The following is a 17,243-nucleotide window of genomic DNA, read 5'->3' as shown; positions in this document are numbered from 1 at the left end:
CCTGTTTCACAAGGGCGAAAATGAATTTATTGTACATTGTAGTGTGATGTTTAAATTTTATTGTGTAACTAGCTGGTGCCCGCGGCTTCGTTCGCGTGTTCTTGTGTATTATTGAAGGATTTTAATTAGCCAATTGTCAGCTTTCTATTTTGAAAATTGTATTAAGTTCCATACAATTTTTCACTTTCATTAATTTATATGTTAATAAGAGTTTGTATAATACATACCTATATTGATTGACTAGCTGTGCCACGCGGTTTTACCCGCATTGCTCCGCTCCTGTTGGTGATCTTACCGTGATGATATATAGCCTATAACCACAGCCTATAACCTTCCTCGATAAATGGGCTATCTAACACCGAAAGAATTTTTTATTTATATTTCAAATCGGACCAGTAGTTCCTGAGATTAGCGCGTTCAAACAAACAAACTCTTCAGCTTTATAATATTAGTATAGATTGATATTTTGAGAACAAGACACTCTGAGGGCTGAATAAAAGGCTTATTTTATTTTACTTATATTTTACCTGAAATATATCTACATCCTTAACAAAAGTATTTCCTAAATAATGGGCGAAATTTCCGAATGTACTTTCAAAAACCAATAGTTGAGCATCTAGATTTTTCTAGAAAAAACTATGATTCTTTCATAAGAACGTTGAACGAAAAGATTCAATCTACAAATGCTATTAAGTTTTTCTTCACGACTCCCGCTTCGGACATGACTATTATGAAACTCGATATTTCCACTTTCAAAATTGAATATCTTTTTCTTATTGCTTTAGTATGGGTATAAATTATTTTCAAGTGCCACTTTCAAGCAATTTAGAGGGTATGAGATTATAAAAGTTATTAAACATATTTATTTGTTTTATATTATTTAAGTGAGGGTAGTTCATTTAATAATTTATTTATTTTTATTTATTTAACTCTTTAATAGTTGTACAGAAGCCTTAGAACTATATACTAATTATAATTCAACATTTAGGATTTTTATTATAATTTAAACCTATAATAAAAACGTGCCCATTCGAGTAATTTGAGTTATTTTGAATTTTATTTATTTATGAATCATACAATTTCATATAGAAAACTGAGTATAATAATATAATTGTGTATAGTAATAATAATTGTGTAATAATTGTGTAATAATAGTAATAATTGTGTAAACATAATTTAACATAGTGGCTATTACATGACCCAATTTATCGTTTGGACAAATTTCATCTAGATCTGTTAATCTGTTCTAGCGTTATAGAGTATTCAATATATCTAACCTAACATACGTTTATATATATAATAGAATGATCATTATTTTCTAAAACGCTGCAAAAACCCTTTACAATACAAATAAAATTTCAGACAAAGCCACAGCACCAAGCTAGCATTCAAGCCTTTTCAAGCAGGTCCACAATACCGATGCTCTTTCACGTAAAACTCGTTTCATCACAAACAATAGAGCATCGGGGGCAAACATTAGCACGCCAGTAATAATTTTCATTAAAATATTTCTTCAGTTAATTACCTGCTCCCGGAGAGGGTATGGAATTAGATCTGATAGATTTCTGGATACGACTATTATTAAATTCACGTGAAATTAACTTTTTAATAAAAAATATGAGACTTGTAAGTGCTTCTGGCAACATTGTAAGTACAAAATTGTTGAAACTTTATATCAAACGTGAAATTTGGAATAGACAGATAAAATAAATATCAAGATTACATAATTTATCAGCAAAAATATAGCGATTTCTTTATTTTAATGTGTCAATACTATTTTATAGGTACTATGTATATAGCATTCATAAAAACATTCATACACGATACATCTCTCTCATACTTTATAGGTACATAAATCATTTCAATTGTGAAGCAATGGTGAAAATAAAATTGCAGCGTAACGACACACTTATTTATTTTGAAAGTTTTAACAAGAATGATCCACGTTTAACAATGGCCAGCTAATATATAGGCTTATCCCCTCCGCGTGGCTGGCTGGTAGGCATGGCGGTGGCATGGCGGCTGGCAGGAGGGGATGTCAACATGGCGGCTTGGCTTGACGGAGGTGACAGGCGACGTCACGTCCGTTACCACAGAACACATATTACTGTCCGTTACACTCGGCCATCCTGAAACAGTTGTTCCCACAGGAACAACAAAAATAATTAGCTCTCTAATAAATCAATAAGATCTTCGGTTTCCATTTGCTCATCCGAACTGCTAGCACTATCAGAAACTGTAACAATACTTTTATAGGGCCTCAACGAATCTGCAGCTACTAACCCACTAAAACTCTTATACCCACGTAAACCCTATATACTTCTAATTTGGTACCTATCATTGCCCAATACTTTCGTTACGACATAAGGACCGGAATGCAAGTCGTCAAGTTTAGTGTTAACTTTGGATGCTGAACAAGTAGGTGCTTGACGCGTTAGCAATAAATCACCCTTCTTATATATGTGAGCGGATTTTCGTTTCCTATTGAAGTTACGTTTCATTCTAGCGCTCGCTTTTAGTATCCTGACATTGCACCATATAAAACCAATCCGCTACTTCGAGACGATTCACGTTCATAGTGTCTACTGGATGTCTACTTAACGCATCTACATTCTACATGTTTCATTCGTTCCCCCGGCCTATACTCTACGCTTATATCGTAATCTTGTATAGAAAGCCACCACCTTGCGATACGTGGTATAATGTCACGTTTAGTAAGCGTAGCGCGGACTGTTGTACAATCAGTAACAATCTTAATCCTTTTTTCCTACTATATATACGCGAAAATGACGCAAGGATTCTACAACGGCAAGAGTTTCAAGTTCATAACTATGATACATGCTTTCCTCTTTACTTGTCACCCTACTAAAATATAAAACGGGTCGCAACGTACCATCAATCTGCTATTCCTAATTTACACACAAAGCACAGGATCGTACAAAGCTAACACAGGCTCGGAACACAAACACTTTTTTAATTGTTCGAAACTATTGTTTTGATCACTACTCCATATCCACGAAGCTTTCTTTTTAGTTAAATCGGTTAAAGGGCGGGCAATGATAGCAAAATTGTAAATAAACTTACGAAAATAACTACACAACTCGATAAATTGACGCACACTATGAACATTGGTCGGTGTTGGAAAACGAAACACCGCTAATAACTTTGAATCGCCCGCCTTAGCCGATATTTTATGACCTAAATACGTTATTTCATTTTGCAAGAACGAACACTTACTCATGTTTAATTTTCAATTTTCTACTTCAAGTTTGACAAGTACCGCTTGCAAAATATCGCCTGACATAACGTCATTCGAAGGTAAGAGTAAATCGTCCAGAAATGCCAAAATTTCACGTTTACCATGTTTGTTTTTAACATTATTATTTTTAGTTCTACCTACAGATTCAACTATTTTATTTATCAACCGCATAAAAACGGATGGCGCGTTCGCTAAACCGAATGGAATACGAGTGTACTCGAAATGACCCTGGCCTGAGGTGTTATGAATGCAGTTTTGTGTGTATCTTCATTACTAACACGTAATTATTGATGATGGCCTTGAACCATATCTAAACTCGTAAAATATTTGTGGCCCGCTAATTTCGAAACCTGATCGTCTATGTTTGGCGATGGAAATCTATCTTTTACGGTAATAGCATTTAAGGCACGGTTATCAACACACATCCTACTGTCACCGTTTTTCTTTTTGACTAAAATGACCGGAGATGCATAACTAGATTCAGACTCTTTGATAATCTCGGCATCTAATAAATCACTTTAGACTGAACTACTGCTTGTTCGCTATGCGATAATCGATAAGGCTGGCGGTAAATAGGCTGATCACTAGTAAGCTTTATTATTAGCATTATAATTGGCAAATCTATGGCAAGCAAGGGTAAGTACCTGGCTATTTGGCTGTAGTGGAGACTCCTGGCAGCTTTCAGCCCTGGTTAGGACCTCTCCCGGCGGCCACACGATAACCTCGCAGCCCATGTTGATGACTTTGATGTACCCGTCTTCACCAGTGAGCAGGGTGGATGGAAGAGAGTAGGCCACTCCCTGCAGCTCATGATGCCGAGGCGGTGTAACCGCATCGTTGCCGACCTTATTTCCGAGAACCCGCACTTGAATGATGGAAGAGCCAGGTGGAAGTCTCTCTTCGTTGACTGTGACGACTTTAAAGCGATCATGGTCTTCGATAGCCTCAATATCGCAAATGGGATCTTGAGTACGATTAAATTCGACAAGGCCTTTGTTAACTGTCAATGTCATACCTTCGCTGTTGATGACAGGCTGGCCGATTATAAGATTAACATCGGCCATTTTGATGCTAGACAAGTAGGCGTGGCATTTCATGGTTATACCGTCAATTTCTAATTGAAATTCGACTTCTCCACGACTCGTTGAGAGTCCACCGGAGAATCCTTTTAAAATGACACTCGTCGGTTTGACATCCAATGACAATGCGTTCGATACTTGATCGTTTAAAACGTTGACTTGACTGCCGGTATCAATGTATGCTTTCACGTGGATGCCATCGACTTTAACGACCTTTTTGTATATTTCATTATAAGGGCGTAGTACATTTACTTCTTTTATGTTGTCGGTTGAGATAGATCTTCTATTTTCCGTGGCAATTGTAGAACAACGTGAAGCAATGTGTCCCTTATTTCCACATTTATAACATGTACGTGTGTCAGGTAGGGAGCAATCACGCAGTAAATGACCAGTTTTATTGCATCTCGGACACGGGTCTGTTTCGACATTGGGTGGCATTGACTTTTTATCCAGGTGAGATGGCCTACTCACCAAATTTTTATGAAACCTTGTGTCGATAGGTAAAGTACGATAGTCGTCAAGTGCACATAAAAATCCTTCGTAAAGCTCTCCTGGCGTGTGGCATTGGAAGGCTCGAGCGTTAGGTTGTAGCGATAGTGGCAGACCACGAATGATACAGGAAACGCTGGCGCTATCGGATAACTTGCACCGGAAGCACATGGCGATTTTATCTTGATAGTATTTTGTCATCGTCTCTGTAGGTTGCTTCTTTCTTTGTAGTAATTCTTCAAGCATATTTCCATAATCGCGATATCGAGGAAATGCTCGCAATAGCATATCCTTCCATTGTTCCCACGTGTAATCGTAGTTCTCTAGGCGATTATACCACTTCTTTGCTTGACCTCGCAGCTTATCTTGTAGGTAAAATGATTTAGTTGTATCGTCCCATCCATTTATTTCCCCAATTTGGTCAATTTTACGAATCCATGCTTGTACCGTGCATTCCTCACTATCAGGGTCAAATTCCGGGATTAAAGATGCAGCACGATGGACTTTTGACTTATTTGGAGCTTGGGGGTCATCTTCCAGGTTGCGTAAAGCCTTTACTACTTCTTTTTCCAGCAGATTCTTGAGCAACTTCCGTGCAGGCGGTGAAGAAGTACCCTCATCTTCCTCCGACATTGATTCGTCAGGAGGTCGACAAACTTGTGGTCGACGTCGTTTCATCCCGCTTCTGATTTGTGAAGCAATGGTGAAAATAAAATTGCAGCGTAACGACACACTTATTTATTTTGAAAGTTTTAACAAGAATGATCCACGTTTAACAATGGCAAGCTAATATATAGGCTAGAGGTCCGCGCCACGCCGGCGTGCCGCCGCCGAGAGACCCCGGCGCGCCGCCGCCGCCGCCGGGTCACAGAAAAATTGGCGCCGAGTTCAAATTTTGCGCGCGAACCATGAGTCACGCACGCGTTGTTGTCTACAACACGGCAACGTCGCATCGATATAGTAGACAATGTCTACTCTACTATATCGATGCCAGATGTTTTACTCCAAAAGCTAGCCAAAAAACACTCCAATAGATTTATTGATGAGGATGACGACGTCGCTCAAGAGTGTTGGAGATATTTGGCTACGGCTAACCCTTCAGATTTAGGAGATGTAGAGGAAAACATTCTTAAGTTCTGGGAACAAAAAAAAGTTGTTTTTCCTTGGCTTGCCGGATTAGCGCGATCGCTTCTATCTATCTCAGCTACAAGCACGCCAAATGAAAGGGTTTTTTCTGTAGCTGGGCTAGTCTTAACTGCGAAGAGATCGCGTCTAAGTCCTGCAAAAGTTAACAAAATTATTTTTATCCATGATAATTATAAACATGATTTGTTACAAATCAGTAACATTCATTGCTATGCACTATGCAGACGACAGTACGGGGGATGCTCTTTATCCCGGCCGTGCAAACACCTCAAAGGAAATCCTCAATGAGAGTCGAAACAAACTTGTGTCTGAAGTCGAGTCTTCTCTCCAAGAAGTCTCGGATTGGGGCGAACTTAATCTTGTCGAGTTCAATCCCCTAAAGACACAGGTTTGCGCGTTCACCGCTAAAAAGACCCCGTTTGTCGTAGAACATCAGTTTAAGAGTAGTCCCCTTAGTATATCGCTGAAAATCGGAATCCTCGGAGTTGAAATCTCGAGTGACGTTCAATTCCGCAGTCATTTGGAAGCGAAGGCTAAATTAGCCTCGAAAAAACTTGGTACGCTCAGTAGATCGAGACAGTACTTCAAGCCGGCCCACCGACTTCAGCTGTACAAGGCTCAGGTGCGACCACATATGGAGTACTGTTCTCATCTCTGGGCCGGAGCCCCACAGTATCAACTCCTTCCTCTTGACCGCATCCAACGTCGAGCAGCTCGAATTGTCGATGACCGTAGGCTTTCCGATAGGATCCACTGTCAGTGCGAAGAGACGTTGCGTCTCTCTGTATACTGTACAGAATCTACTATGGGGAGTGCTCTGAGGAATTGTTCCACCTCTTACCAGCCGCACAGTTCCACCACCGGACCACACGCCGTAAAAACCAGTTCCATCCGCACCATCTGGATGGTTGGCGCTCCACCACTGTCCGCTTCACCCGCAACTTCCTTCCGCGTACGGTGAAACTATGGAACGATTTGCCACCTGCGGTGTTCCCGAACAACTACGACATTGGGGCCTTCAAGAAAAGAGCTTATTTGTCCATAAAAGGCCGGCAAAGCACCTGTAACACTTCTACTCTCTTTATGGGCGGTGGTGACCACTTAACATCAGGTGGCCCACCTGCTCCTTTGCTTGCTCTGACATAACATTGCCAATAAATTATTGGCAATTTTTATAATTATCATGTACATCACCAAATAGTTAAGCTACTTGATTTTAATAAAAATATTTTTTTTATTAAACTTAAAGAGTGATTTTTCTACTGCCCGGAGCCCGCCCACCCCCTAATAACTTTAAAAATAACTAGCCCACGCCGGCGACGCCGCGCCGCGCCGGGTGCCGCACCCGGCGCGCCGCCGCTGGGCTTTTGGACTGCGGCGCGGACCTCTAATATAGGCTTATCCCCTCCGCGTGGCTGGCTGGTAGGCATGGCGGTGGCATGGCGGCTGGCAGGAGGGGATGTCAACATGGCGGCTTGGCTTGACGGAGGTGACAGGCGACGTCACGTCCGTTACCACAGAACACATATTACTGTCCGTTACACAATATTGTAACACTGCAAATTAGTAAACTAAAGACTACTTATCACCTAACTAATATGTCGGCGCAACGACGATAAACGACTACCCTCAAACTACTAAATAATTATAACTAGCTAAAGTTTACTTTGATCTTTTTAAATAAGTGGTTGATTCATTAATCAACCACTAATGAAATAATTAAATTAACGAAATAATTAATCTTTGTTAAAAATGATAAAAATTCATTGTAAAAATTCGAGTGGCAACATTCAAACTAATTCTTGTGAGTCATGGTTTGCTTTAAATGCGATCGCCCGACGGCACAGAGCACATTCACTCGCCGGCCGTCGGAGCGTTCGGAGCTCTCTCTATAATTTCCACGTAGATTAAAAAAGGCAGTAAAATACCCGCGGGCGTTCTACTTCGAGTCTGAGCGCCTGCTCTGATGATGGTGACGTCAGAATTGCTGACGTCACTCTTTTTAAAAATAGCCTTTGGGCCCCTTCTTCCGTCAAATACAATTTTAGCACATCTAGCCACTATAACTCCATGTAAACCGAATATCGCAAGAATTCATTAAAATTTCTCATTTAAGGCTGCAGTCTAGCAAAATTGCGTTTTCAACAAGTTATTTGACAATTTTTTCCCGGCTAATGAAATGATAAACTGATTTTTTTTTTCTTGTTTATCAATTAGTGTTATATACGCAATGCGCGTGTTTTTTTTCACATTTATAAAGTTACTTTATGTTACCTTAATCAGGCCTTCAAGATAAGTCTCTTTCCCCCAAAATCATTTCGAGCTAAGTTTGTGCACTCACTACGTTGCAACCGATTACAATTTACACAATCTGATCAGCGCATTATTATCCTTATATAGTCGTTATTAAAAACTGCTGAATACAATTGCCGAAAAACTTATGATTTTCTTAATTAGAACGTTATAAATTCATTAAATTTCCCATTTTTTGCCTCACAAAATCGATTGATAAATACTGCTAAAAGTTATTTTTTCCATTAATTTATTCGAGTTGGTTGAAGACCAATGAGTATTAATCCTTTAAAAAAATTTTTTTTTGAATTTTGATAATTCTTTAAATATTAAAAAAATATTTAAAATAATAAGGAAAAATCCTAGCGAATTTCTTTAGTCGCGCTCCTTGGGCCGGAGCGTTATGACGTGTGCTCTACGCTCGATTTTCCTTCATACCGAAGTGAAAGTTGCTCTACTTCATTAAATTTAATATTTTTGTTAATTGATTATTTTTATCTTAGTTTTGTGCAAATATTCGTATTTTTAAACATTTGATTTCGATATGGAAAATAAACGAAAAAAATACGCGTGTAACTACTAGAAAAAAAATTATCTTCGAACATAAAGTTAATGAAACCAAATAGATTGCAAAGGTGATTGGCAACAATTTCTTTATTTTACGGGGTGTCAGTAAAGGGATGTATATTTCTTTAAAACTAAAGTAAGCTCATAAATTTTCTTATAATATAATTTTTTTGAAGTTCCAAAAATGTTTATTTTTCGTTTGAGAAATACGAAATATAATATAAACTTGTATTGAGAACTTGAACTTCCCAAGTTCATCCGGGGAAATCCCCATACGGGGAAAATGATTTGTTTACTCCAAAATTGATCCGAGGTGTTTTAATTTTTTCTTCTAGTCATTTTCAACGTAGCGGCATGTTGTTTGATTATTAATTTTGTAACTTAAATACAGGATGTTGGTTTTATATTCTGATCTTACAGACGCGCTGACAAATTTTGTCCACCATTTCTAGTTTAGTCTACCAACTCTAAGTACCAATATTAAAACGAATATGGATTATCATCACATCATCAAAATTCAGTGGGGTTGAGAACTAAACAAACAGAAGTAACAGAGACGCGAAGAATAAAAAAAGAGGACGAAAACGATAATTCGTTGATGCTTTCCCTTTTCGACGTATTGTTAGGGTACATCACCAATCTGCAAAAAACAAAACTGATGATTCCCAATTGCTGATTAAAAATGAAAAACAAATAATCGACAACAGTGGTGAAAATTTGCTGATCACAATGAAACATCCTTCAGTGGTAGCAGATTTACTCATTTAAAATGTATCGGTGAACAGCGTAAAGGAGAGGAGGACAGGAAAACATTATGAATGTGGATGGTGGATTGTATACAGGGTGTAATCGATAAGTATGTGCAGGCTATTATGACGTTATTATTGCAGGTATCAAAAAACTTAAAACTGATATCGAAATTACTTTACCTAATGAGCAAAATGACAATAATAACTTTTTAAAAGTATAACGAGAAATATCTAAAAAAATTACTTTATAAAGTAAATTTTTTTATCAAAAAGGGAAAATGGGACTAGTAGAAGTTAAATGTCTAATTCCGGCAAAAGACATGAATGCGGAAGATGCGGTTAAAAAAAATTAATATTTGAAATACAATGCAAAAAATAACACTTTTGTCATAGATAAGAGTCATGACTATTTTTTCCAAATTCAGGGACAACTAAACGTTGCAGAAGCAGAAGTCTGCTTATTTGCTGTTTGGACTGGAGTGAATCATTCGTTAAAAATAGAATATATAAAAAAAGTATGTAACGTTTAGGCAAAATAAAATGATGGACCATTATCAAGATTTTACATAAATTGCCTACTGTCAGAATTGATTGATTCAAGACTTCAGCATGCCCATCAAGGACCCATCCTATATCATTCAAGCGATTGAAAAAAAAGAGATAAATCCAGTGCAACCGATAAAGCATCAGAATGCTAGCAAAATATTTATTAGGTTTATCAATATAAATCTATATATTATACATAATATAATAAATCTGTAGAAGACGCGAAGACTGACATCCGCGCGGACGGAGTCGCGGGCGGAAGCTAGTCAGAAATAAATATCTTTTGTTTTCATTTGCGTATTTTTCTATTTTATAATTTTTTAACACAAACATTACATTTTTTTTATTAAATACAAAATTTGTTTATCCGTTTTATTAGTTAAACTGAACAACTTTCACTAAGAAACTTAGGTCGAAAAAAATGTATAGAGTTATGCATTTTGTATGGAAAGCTTATTTTTTTTTATATTTCGTCCAAATTTCTTTGTAAAAGTTGATCAGTTATATAAACATGAAGTTGAAGATATCAATAGAAAGTATTCGCAAATTTTGTGTACTGATAAAAAAAATCACCCGGTGTAATTTTCACGAAAATTGTTTCAAATTGTCATTTTTGGTACTTATTACGAATATTAAATTATACGAATGATTTAATTTTTAAAAATTAAGTGGAGCAACTTTCCCTTAGTACATTTGTATTATTTACATATAGGATGACAGGATGCATTTGTTTGCACTACTAGACCAAGCCCTTAAAGACGACTCGAGTGGCAGTTGGCACAGATGTACATCTTACATTCACTCCATTTCTGTCGGTTTGTTGAAATTCGTCTATCTCACAGTTAGTTTAGATTGAGTTATCTGCAAATAGTATTTGCTGTTTATTGATTCTAAGTGAATTCAATAGAGTGTTTATTGGTAGGAAATAAATGTATATCTTAACGACGGACTGAAGTTTACAAGTTAAACTAAATGATAAAATAAAACAGCTTATCTGTACAAAAATGTGTTACCTTTAGATAATGGTTATTTTTTACACGAAAACTAAACTTAAGAGATAAAATAATGCTTTCTTTCATAATGCTTAGAGCGCGAATAAATTAGTTTTTCTCCTTTAGAAAATATCTAAACGCCCTATTTATGTTGTAGTAATTTGCTCTTTAAAAAAATAATTTATGTTAAACTATACAAAGATGTTTTTTCAATGTATAGGCAAGAGGTTGTTGATTAAACTGCAATCGAATCGACATATGCATTGCATATTGCAATATTGCATGCATCGTATACAAGTGACAGATATAATCGAGAAATAAATCGAAATTGAGAAGCAATATTTAAATTTCAAAGCAAACGCGATTCATTACTGGAAAATAAGAAAATTGATTTTTTATCTTTCTTTGGTCAATTGTATATTTCATTCATTTTAAAGTGCGAAATTATATCTTTGTCAGTTAAACTGAAAAGATAGAAATCTTTCAAACTCTGTTATATACTTTTTGATTTTATACATTACTAGCTTTCCGCCCGCGGCTTCGCCCGCTTTGTCTAAAACCTATTAAATTATATACTAAAACCTTCCTCTTGAATCACTCTATCTATTAAAAAAACTGCATCAAAATCCGTTGTGTAGTTTTAAAGATTTAAGCATACATAGGGACATAGGGACAGAGAAAGCGACTTCGTTTTATACTATGTAGTAACAAACAATCAGAAAATCACATTTTCTGCCTTTATATACTTTGTGTAGGTTATACATGAAGACAGATAGATATAAAAAGAGCGGGGTGCCGAGTTCACATGTCAGAAGTGAAACTTCTTTGGCAAGATTCAAGGATACCGAAATCATCGCCTTACTCCATGACGTGACGGTATTGCCACGATGCAACCTTGAAATTGTACTCTCAACGCGTAAAATAAGTTTCTCTTTAAAAAATAAAACTTTATACAGTATTGCTTATTATTATTTTACAATGAACAATTACGTTTTAATAATTAAAAGTAACTCAAGATGGCTCATCGAACGAAATAACTATTAAACACACAGTGAAGGAACTCGAAATATTGTAAGTACTGATGAGTTTTAATTACTAAAGTTTTTTAATTATTTATTCAGTGTAGTACGATGGGAATTTATCTACTGTTCTTGCACTTAGCGTAATGAAATCTCGTACTTAATGTTATATTTTAGTGTTCTTGGTACAATAGTTAAATCATGAGTGGTGTTGGAAGTATGGGTATTCGATTCCCAATTAGTATAATAGAAATAAAACTTTAGAGTTTCTTGTTGCTCTTCTTTTTGGTCAGTTAATTTAGGGAATACTTTACGTTGTTACGGGTATTTATTAATTATGTATTTGGTAATTATTTATATAATCTATATAAAATTTTCCTCCAAAACGGCTAGACCGATTCTCATGAAATTTTGTGTGCCTATTGGGTAGATCTCTGAATCGGCCGACATCTATTTTTCATATCAATGATAAGAGAAACGAATGACCGGTTGGCTTGGTTGGTAATGACTCTTCCTTGCAAGCCAGAGGTGGGGTCGATTCCCACTCGGGGCAAATATTTGTGTTATGTCGATATCGACGTTTGCTCTGTGTCTGAGTGTTAATTATCTGTATATATTTAAAATTATATATGTAGGTATGTTTGTTAGCCATCTGGTTTCCATAAAGCCGGCGCCAGACATGGGGATCAAAGTTTGAGCACACATTTTCAAAACTTCGATCAAACTTTATATGCACAAATGTATCCGGCTACACTTGTATTTCAAATGATTTACGGGCACAGTTACCGCAAAGATGGCTCACAGATTAGACGACGATTTTGATGACTCCGCCAGACTGTTTTATTTGAGTGCCTTTAATTTTTTTTGTTTGAAGTAGCTCAATAAATAATTCTATTACTGCGTCATTACCCCACTCCATTATTGACGCTCAAAATACCACTCACAGATTAACTATTGTATACAACTGCTCCGTTCAGCGGCGCACACGCAACAAGTGTGGCAGGGCGCACAAACTTTGAAGCAACTTTGAAGTTTGATTACTTTGATGTTCGCAGAAAAACCGACTCGACTCGGCAAACTTCAAATATGTGTTCAAACTTTGAACAAATAGGCAAATGTCAGTGCCACACTTCGCGACTTTGTAGGTATTTGCGTATTTGATCACATGTCTAGCGCCTGCATAACACAAGCAAAAAGCTTAGTATGAGATCAGATCGTGCCGTGTGTGAAAAATGTCCTGAAATATTTATTTATTTATAACGTAGAACAACATTTGTCGGAACAGCTATAGTTATTAGTATATATTAATAGTTTGCACATTAGCAACGGGCATAAACAGGCAAAATGGCTTCCAATCAGAGCTGCTAACGACAGTTCACTGATTGTGAACTGAAATTACATTTTCTAGATGTACCGCTTGCTCAATTAGTTCGCGAGATCTGAGTTTAGTAAATTATTTATTGAGTATCTGGTGGAAACAGCCCTAATAATTGTTGAGCTCTTTATTATCTACACTAATATTATAAAGAGGAAAACTTTGTTTGTTTGTTTGTTTGATTGTAATGAATAGGCTCATAAACTACTGGACCGATTTTAAAAATTATTTCACCATTCAAAAGCTACACTATCCACGAGTAATATAGGATAGGTTTTATCCCGGAAATTCCACGGGAACGGGAACTAAGCGAATTTTTCTTTGAAACCGCGGGCGGAGCCGCCGGCGGAAAGCTAGTACTATTTATATAGTAGTTGATTGAATACAAAAGCGCTTGAAAAAGTCTAGTTGAAATAAACAATGGTTAAGTTTGAGTTTGAGTTTATACTTGTTTTTTTTTTCTGTCCCATACCTACACCAAAAGGGGAAACATTTACTTATAATAAATCACATAAAAACTTCAACCAAATAAAACTAGGAAAATAAACCCAATTCCACAAAAAATAAAGTTGTATATTCAACATCGGCTATAATCACTTAAAATGCATACTTAACTTTGAAACTCCATAAAGAAATCCGATTATTGAACCAATTTCAATAAAACTTTTGCCCGCTGAAGTTTCTGAATTATCCTCGAGATATTTCAAATAACTGCTATATAACTTATCGAAACTACTTCCACTGCGCTATATCTATTTTTTCTGCGAAAATTGTTTGAAAATAACCTTTCTTTTTAATTCAATACGCGATTTTAAATTTTACTGGAGCGGATTTGAAAGGCAATTGATTTGGTATTTTTTTAAACTGTTCTTGTAAACTAAAACAAAAGGGAATCATTGTAATGTATTTGTTGAATTTATTTATTGGATTTTTGAATAAATTAAATCGGAATAAATTAAATAAAAAATACGTGTGGCACTCGAGGACTGCCGCGGTAAAGCTATTCGCATCGCTGTGGTGTTAGGTTTTTTCGTTACGGAATTTTTACATTCGGTCGGCACTTTTTTAACATAAATTAAGTTTGTAATTATTAAATGTTGTATTACATTTTATTTTTATATGTGTCTAATACCATCTTGGTTATCGACATGTTTTTATGCCCCATAAAACGTAAAGTAAAGAAAGTAAACTCAAACTCAAACATTTATTTATTCAATTAGACTTCTTCTAGAAGCACTTTTGAAACCTCATTACATATTTTTAACATTTACCACCGATTCGAAAAGCAGTATCTACGGAGAAGAACCGGCAAGAAACTCCATAGTTGCTCTTTTAAATCATGTCAGTTTTACAATTTAATTTTACAAAATACATAATTATGTTACATCATACATTATAATAATATGCCAAAGAACTGTCCACAGGACAGAATTCTTTTTGGAGAAGAAAAAGAATAACAGCATCTGTTACGATTTCAGTAAACGCTAATTTTAAAATCCATAAGCATTAAAAGATATAAAGATTTCCAAAATAAACGTGAAAGGGATTCTTATAATAACATTCGCTCGAGGGGCTCCCATTACGTAAAACGAGCACCTTTCATTCCGACAGGATTTTGAGGGATTCCAACTGAATTTGATTTGCTTCCAAGATCGTTTCAATTCTTTAATAATTTTCCATGTTGGCCCAATAGGTGAGATGTTTTTATTATTTTTGAGTTTTGTATGGAAATAGCGATGTTATTTTACGGTTTATGAAATTTGCTGAGAAACAGCGCTGAGAATTTGTTTCAGTATACGCTGATATTGTTTTAGATAGATAGAGCAATGGCTGGGCCTTAAGTAGTAGTGGGTACACTGTTTAGTCCAACTTAAACAGTTAATAGGTTGAATATTTCTGTAACACAAAATTGTCATTACCAACATTGACACACAACTTAGTAGGTTGATTGACATTGAGTGTATGTTAGTCTGGTAAAAGATAGTATGTATTTATATATTATGTTCTTGCACTATCAGGAGTACACGCTAAACAGATTGTGTTCATTTGCCTTTTCTTTTTGCGGTAAAAGTTGAGTGGCCTCTGTTTTGTCCCGGAATATTTGTAGAACTGTATTGTTTCTGCTACTTTTACCTTAACCGGAGGCCTGTAATCCTGCGGTTAAAATGATGGACTGATGATGATAATATGGATAAATTTCTTACGAACATTTTAAGATAGTTTAAAAAATCTGAAATATTAAAGTTATCTTTGCACCAAGCGTAAAAATGAACACTGTATTTTATACCTTTATGAAAAAGATGATTGAAAGCTTTATTGATTTTCCATCGCTTCCGGAATTGATTAAGTTTCTTTGTAATATTATATTGTTACTATAAATGTTTATTAAAGGTTGTGTAAATTTTCAAGATAACCAAGGAGAAAAAGATAAATTTTCAGCGTTCTTTTCAGCAACGGTTGTAATTGGATTTTATTGTTAAGGTTATTAAGTCTGTTGTATTTGTGTTTTTGTTTGAATGTTTGTATCTGTTTTTACATTCTCTACATTTTATTTTCTGGTTTGATTTCACGCGAATATTATACCTACATTTAGCATACAATTATAGTTTGTCACTCAGAAATAATGCATTTAATATTTTAATTCGTAATAGTAGTTTTTCGAACTTATAAATGATTCGATGAAATGAAATTGATATATTGTATACGCCATGAATTATCGTTGAAATAAATAAAGGAATAAATACATTTATTTTTCACTCAATTTACGAAAGTGCTTGCATTCAAGTGTCACTATAGTTAAATACTTTTTACGAGGCAGGGTATTTTCACAATGCATACAATCTCAAATTTGTGAAAAAAGCGTGGGGTGCCATGGAAAATGAAGATACCTATCTATTATACAATCAGCTCATGAAAAGCGCCCCATGCTTTTTTCACAAATTTGAGATTGTATGCATTTTTCGATAGTTTGTTCAAACTCAAACATTTATTTATTCAATTAGACTTCTTCGAGAAGCACTTTTGAAACGTCAATACATATTTTTAATATTTACCACCAATTTGGAAAACAGTATCTATGGAGAAGAACCGGCAAGAAGCTCCATAGTTGTAGGTATACTATGTATTGGTTATGAAATACGTTGAAAGCGTGTTTTTTAGTTTTTTAAACTATATTTATTAAATAATACTAAAGATAATGAAACTCAAACATAAACTAACATACGTTCACATCATGCCCTGTTGCTCTACGTAACTAAAACATTCATTTTTAAACTCCAATTTATTTGCACAAATTCAATAACATCAACAAACTTGAAAAAATACCAAAAAACTGAATAACATCACAAAATACAAGATAGCGAGCGAATATATTCTTTATCTAACCAACCATCGAATGCCAACGTTCATTTACCGAGGAATACACATACATACATACATACCGTAACATCTTCATGGAACGGAAATTAAGGTGATTTCTGAATTTTCGATACACGCTACACGTTCAAAATATGGTCGATATCGAGATAAAACCTTGAAAGGGTGCTTTGGTATTTTGCATTTTGCGTCTCGATCGTTTTTCGCTGTAAACTCGATTTGTAACGTATTATGAGTATGACAGACATCTATACTAATACTAGCGGTCCGCCCCGGCTTCGCCCGTGGTACATATGAAAAATAGATGTTGGCCGATTCTCAGACTTACCCGATATGCACAGAAAATTTCATGAGA

General features: G+C 35.7%; 1 protein-coding gene across 2 annotated transcripts; it reads right to left on the bottom strand.

Annotated features, from left to right (window-relative positions):
• Positions 1–1,898: 1,898 nt before the first annotated feature.
• Positions 1,899–5,604, bottom strand: LOC149897318 (uncharacterized). Of its 2 annotated transcripts, none has more exons than XR_016458206.1 (2): positions 3,238–5,604; positions 1,899–2,129 (listed from the first exon to the last, which is right to left on the bottom strand). XR_016458206.1 is itself a non-coding variant. In XM_090116746.1 (2 exons), the coding sequence occupies exons 1-2, from the start codon at positions 5,503–5,505 to the stop codon at positions 2,115–2,117; spliced, it is 1,617 nt and encodes a 538-aa protein (XP_089972872.1). In that variant the 5' UTR covers positions 5,506–5,604; the 3' UTR covers positions 1,899–2,114. The 2 variants fall into 2 exon arrangements, 1 of the variants encoding a protein (XP_089972872.1); XM_090116746.1 differs by having other exon boundaries at positions 3,904–5,604.
• Positions 5,605–17,243: the final 11,639 nt, after the last annotated feature.

The sequence above is a fragment of the Colias eurytheme genome, chromosome 26 (genome assembly GCF_061535395.1).
Source record: "Colias eurytheme isolate Ceu_HAF_F1 chromosome 26, ilColEury1 Martin Lab GWU primary, whole genome shotgun sequence".
Taxonomy (NCBI): Eukaryota; Metazoa; Arthropoda; class Insecta; order Lepidoptera; family Pieridae; genus Colias; species Colias eurytheme.
Note: the sequence above shows the minus strand (reverse complement) of the source record. Positions and strands in the feature narration are given on the sequence as shown.

Bases quoted from the DNA above. Each gene is read 5' to 3' on its own strand.
- LOC149897318 (XM_090116746.1), bottom strand. From the start codon at position 5,505: ATGAAACGACGTCGACCACAAGTTTGTCGACCTCCTGACGAATCAATG.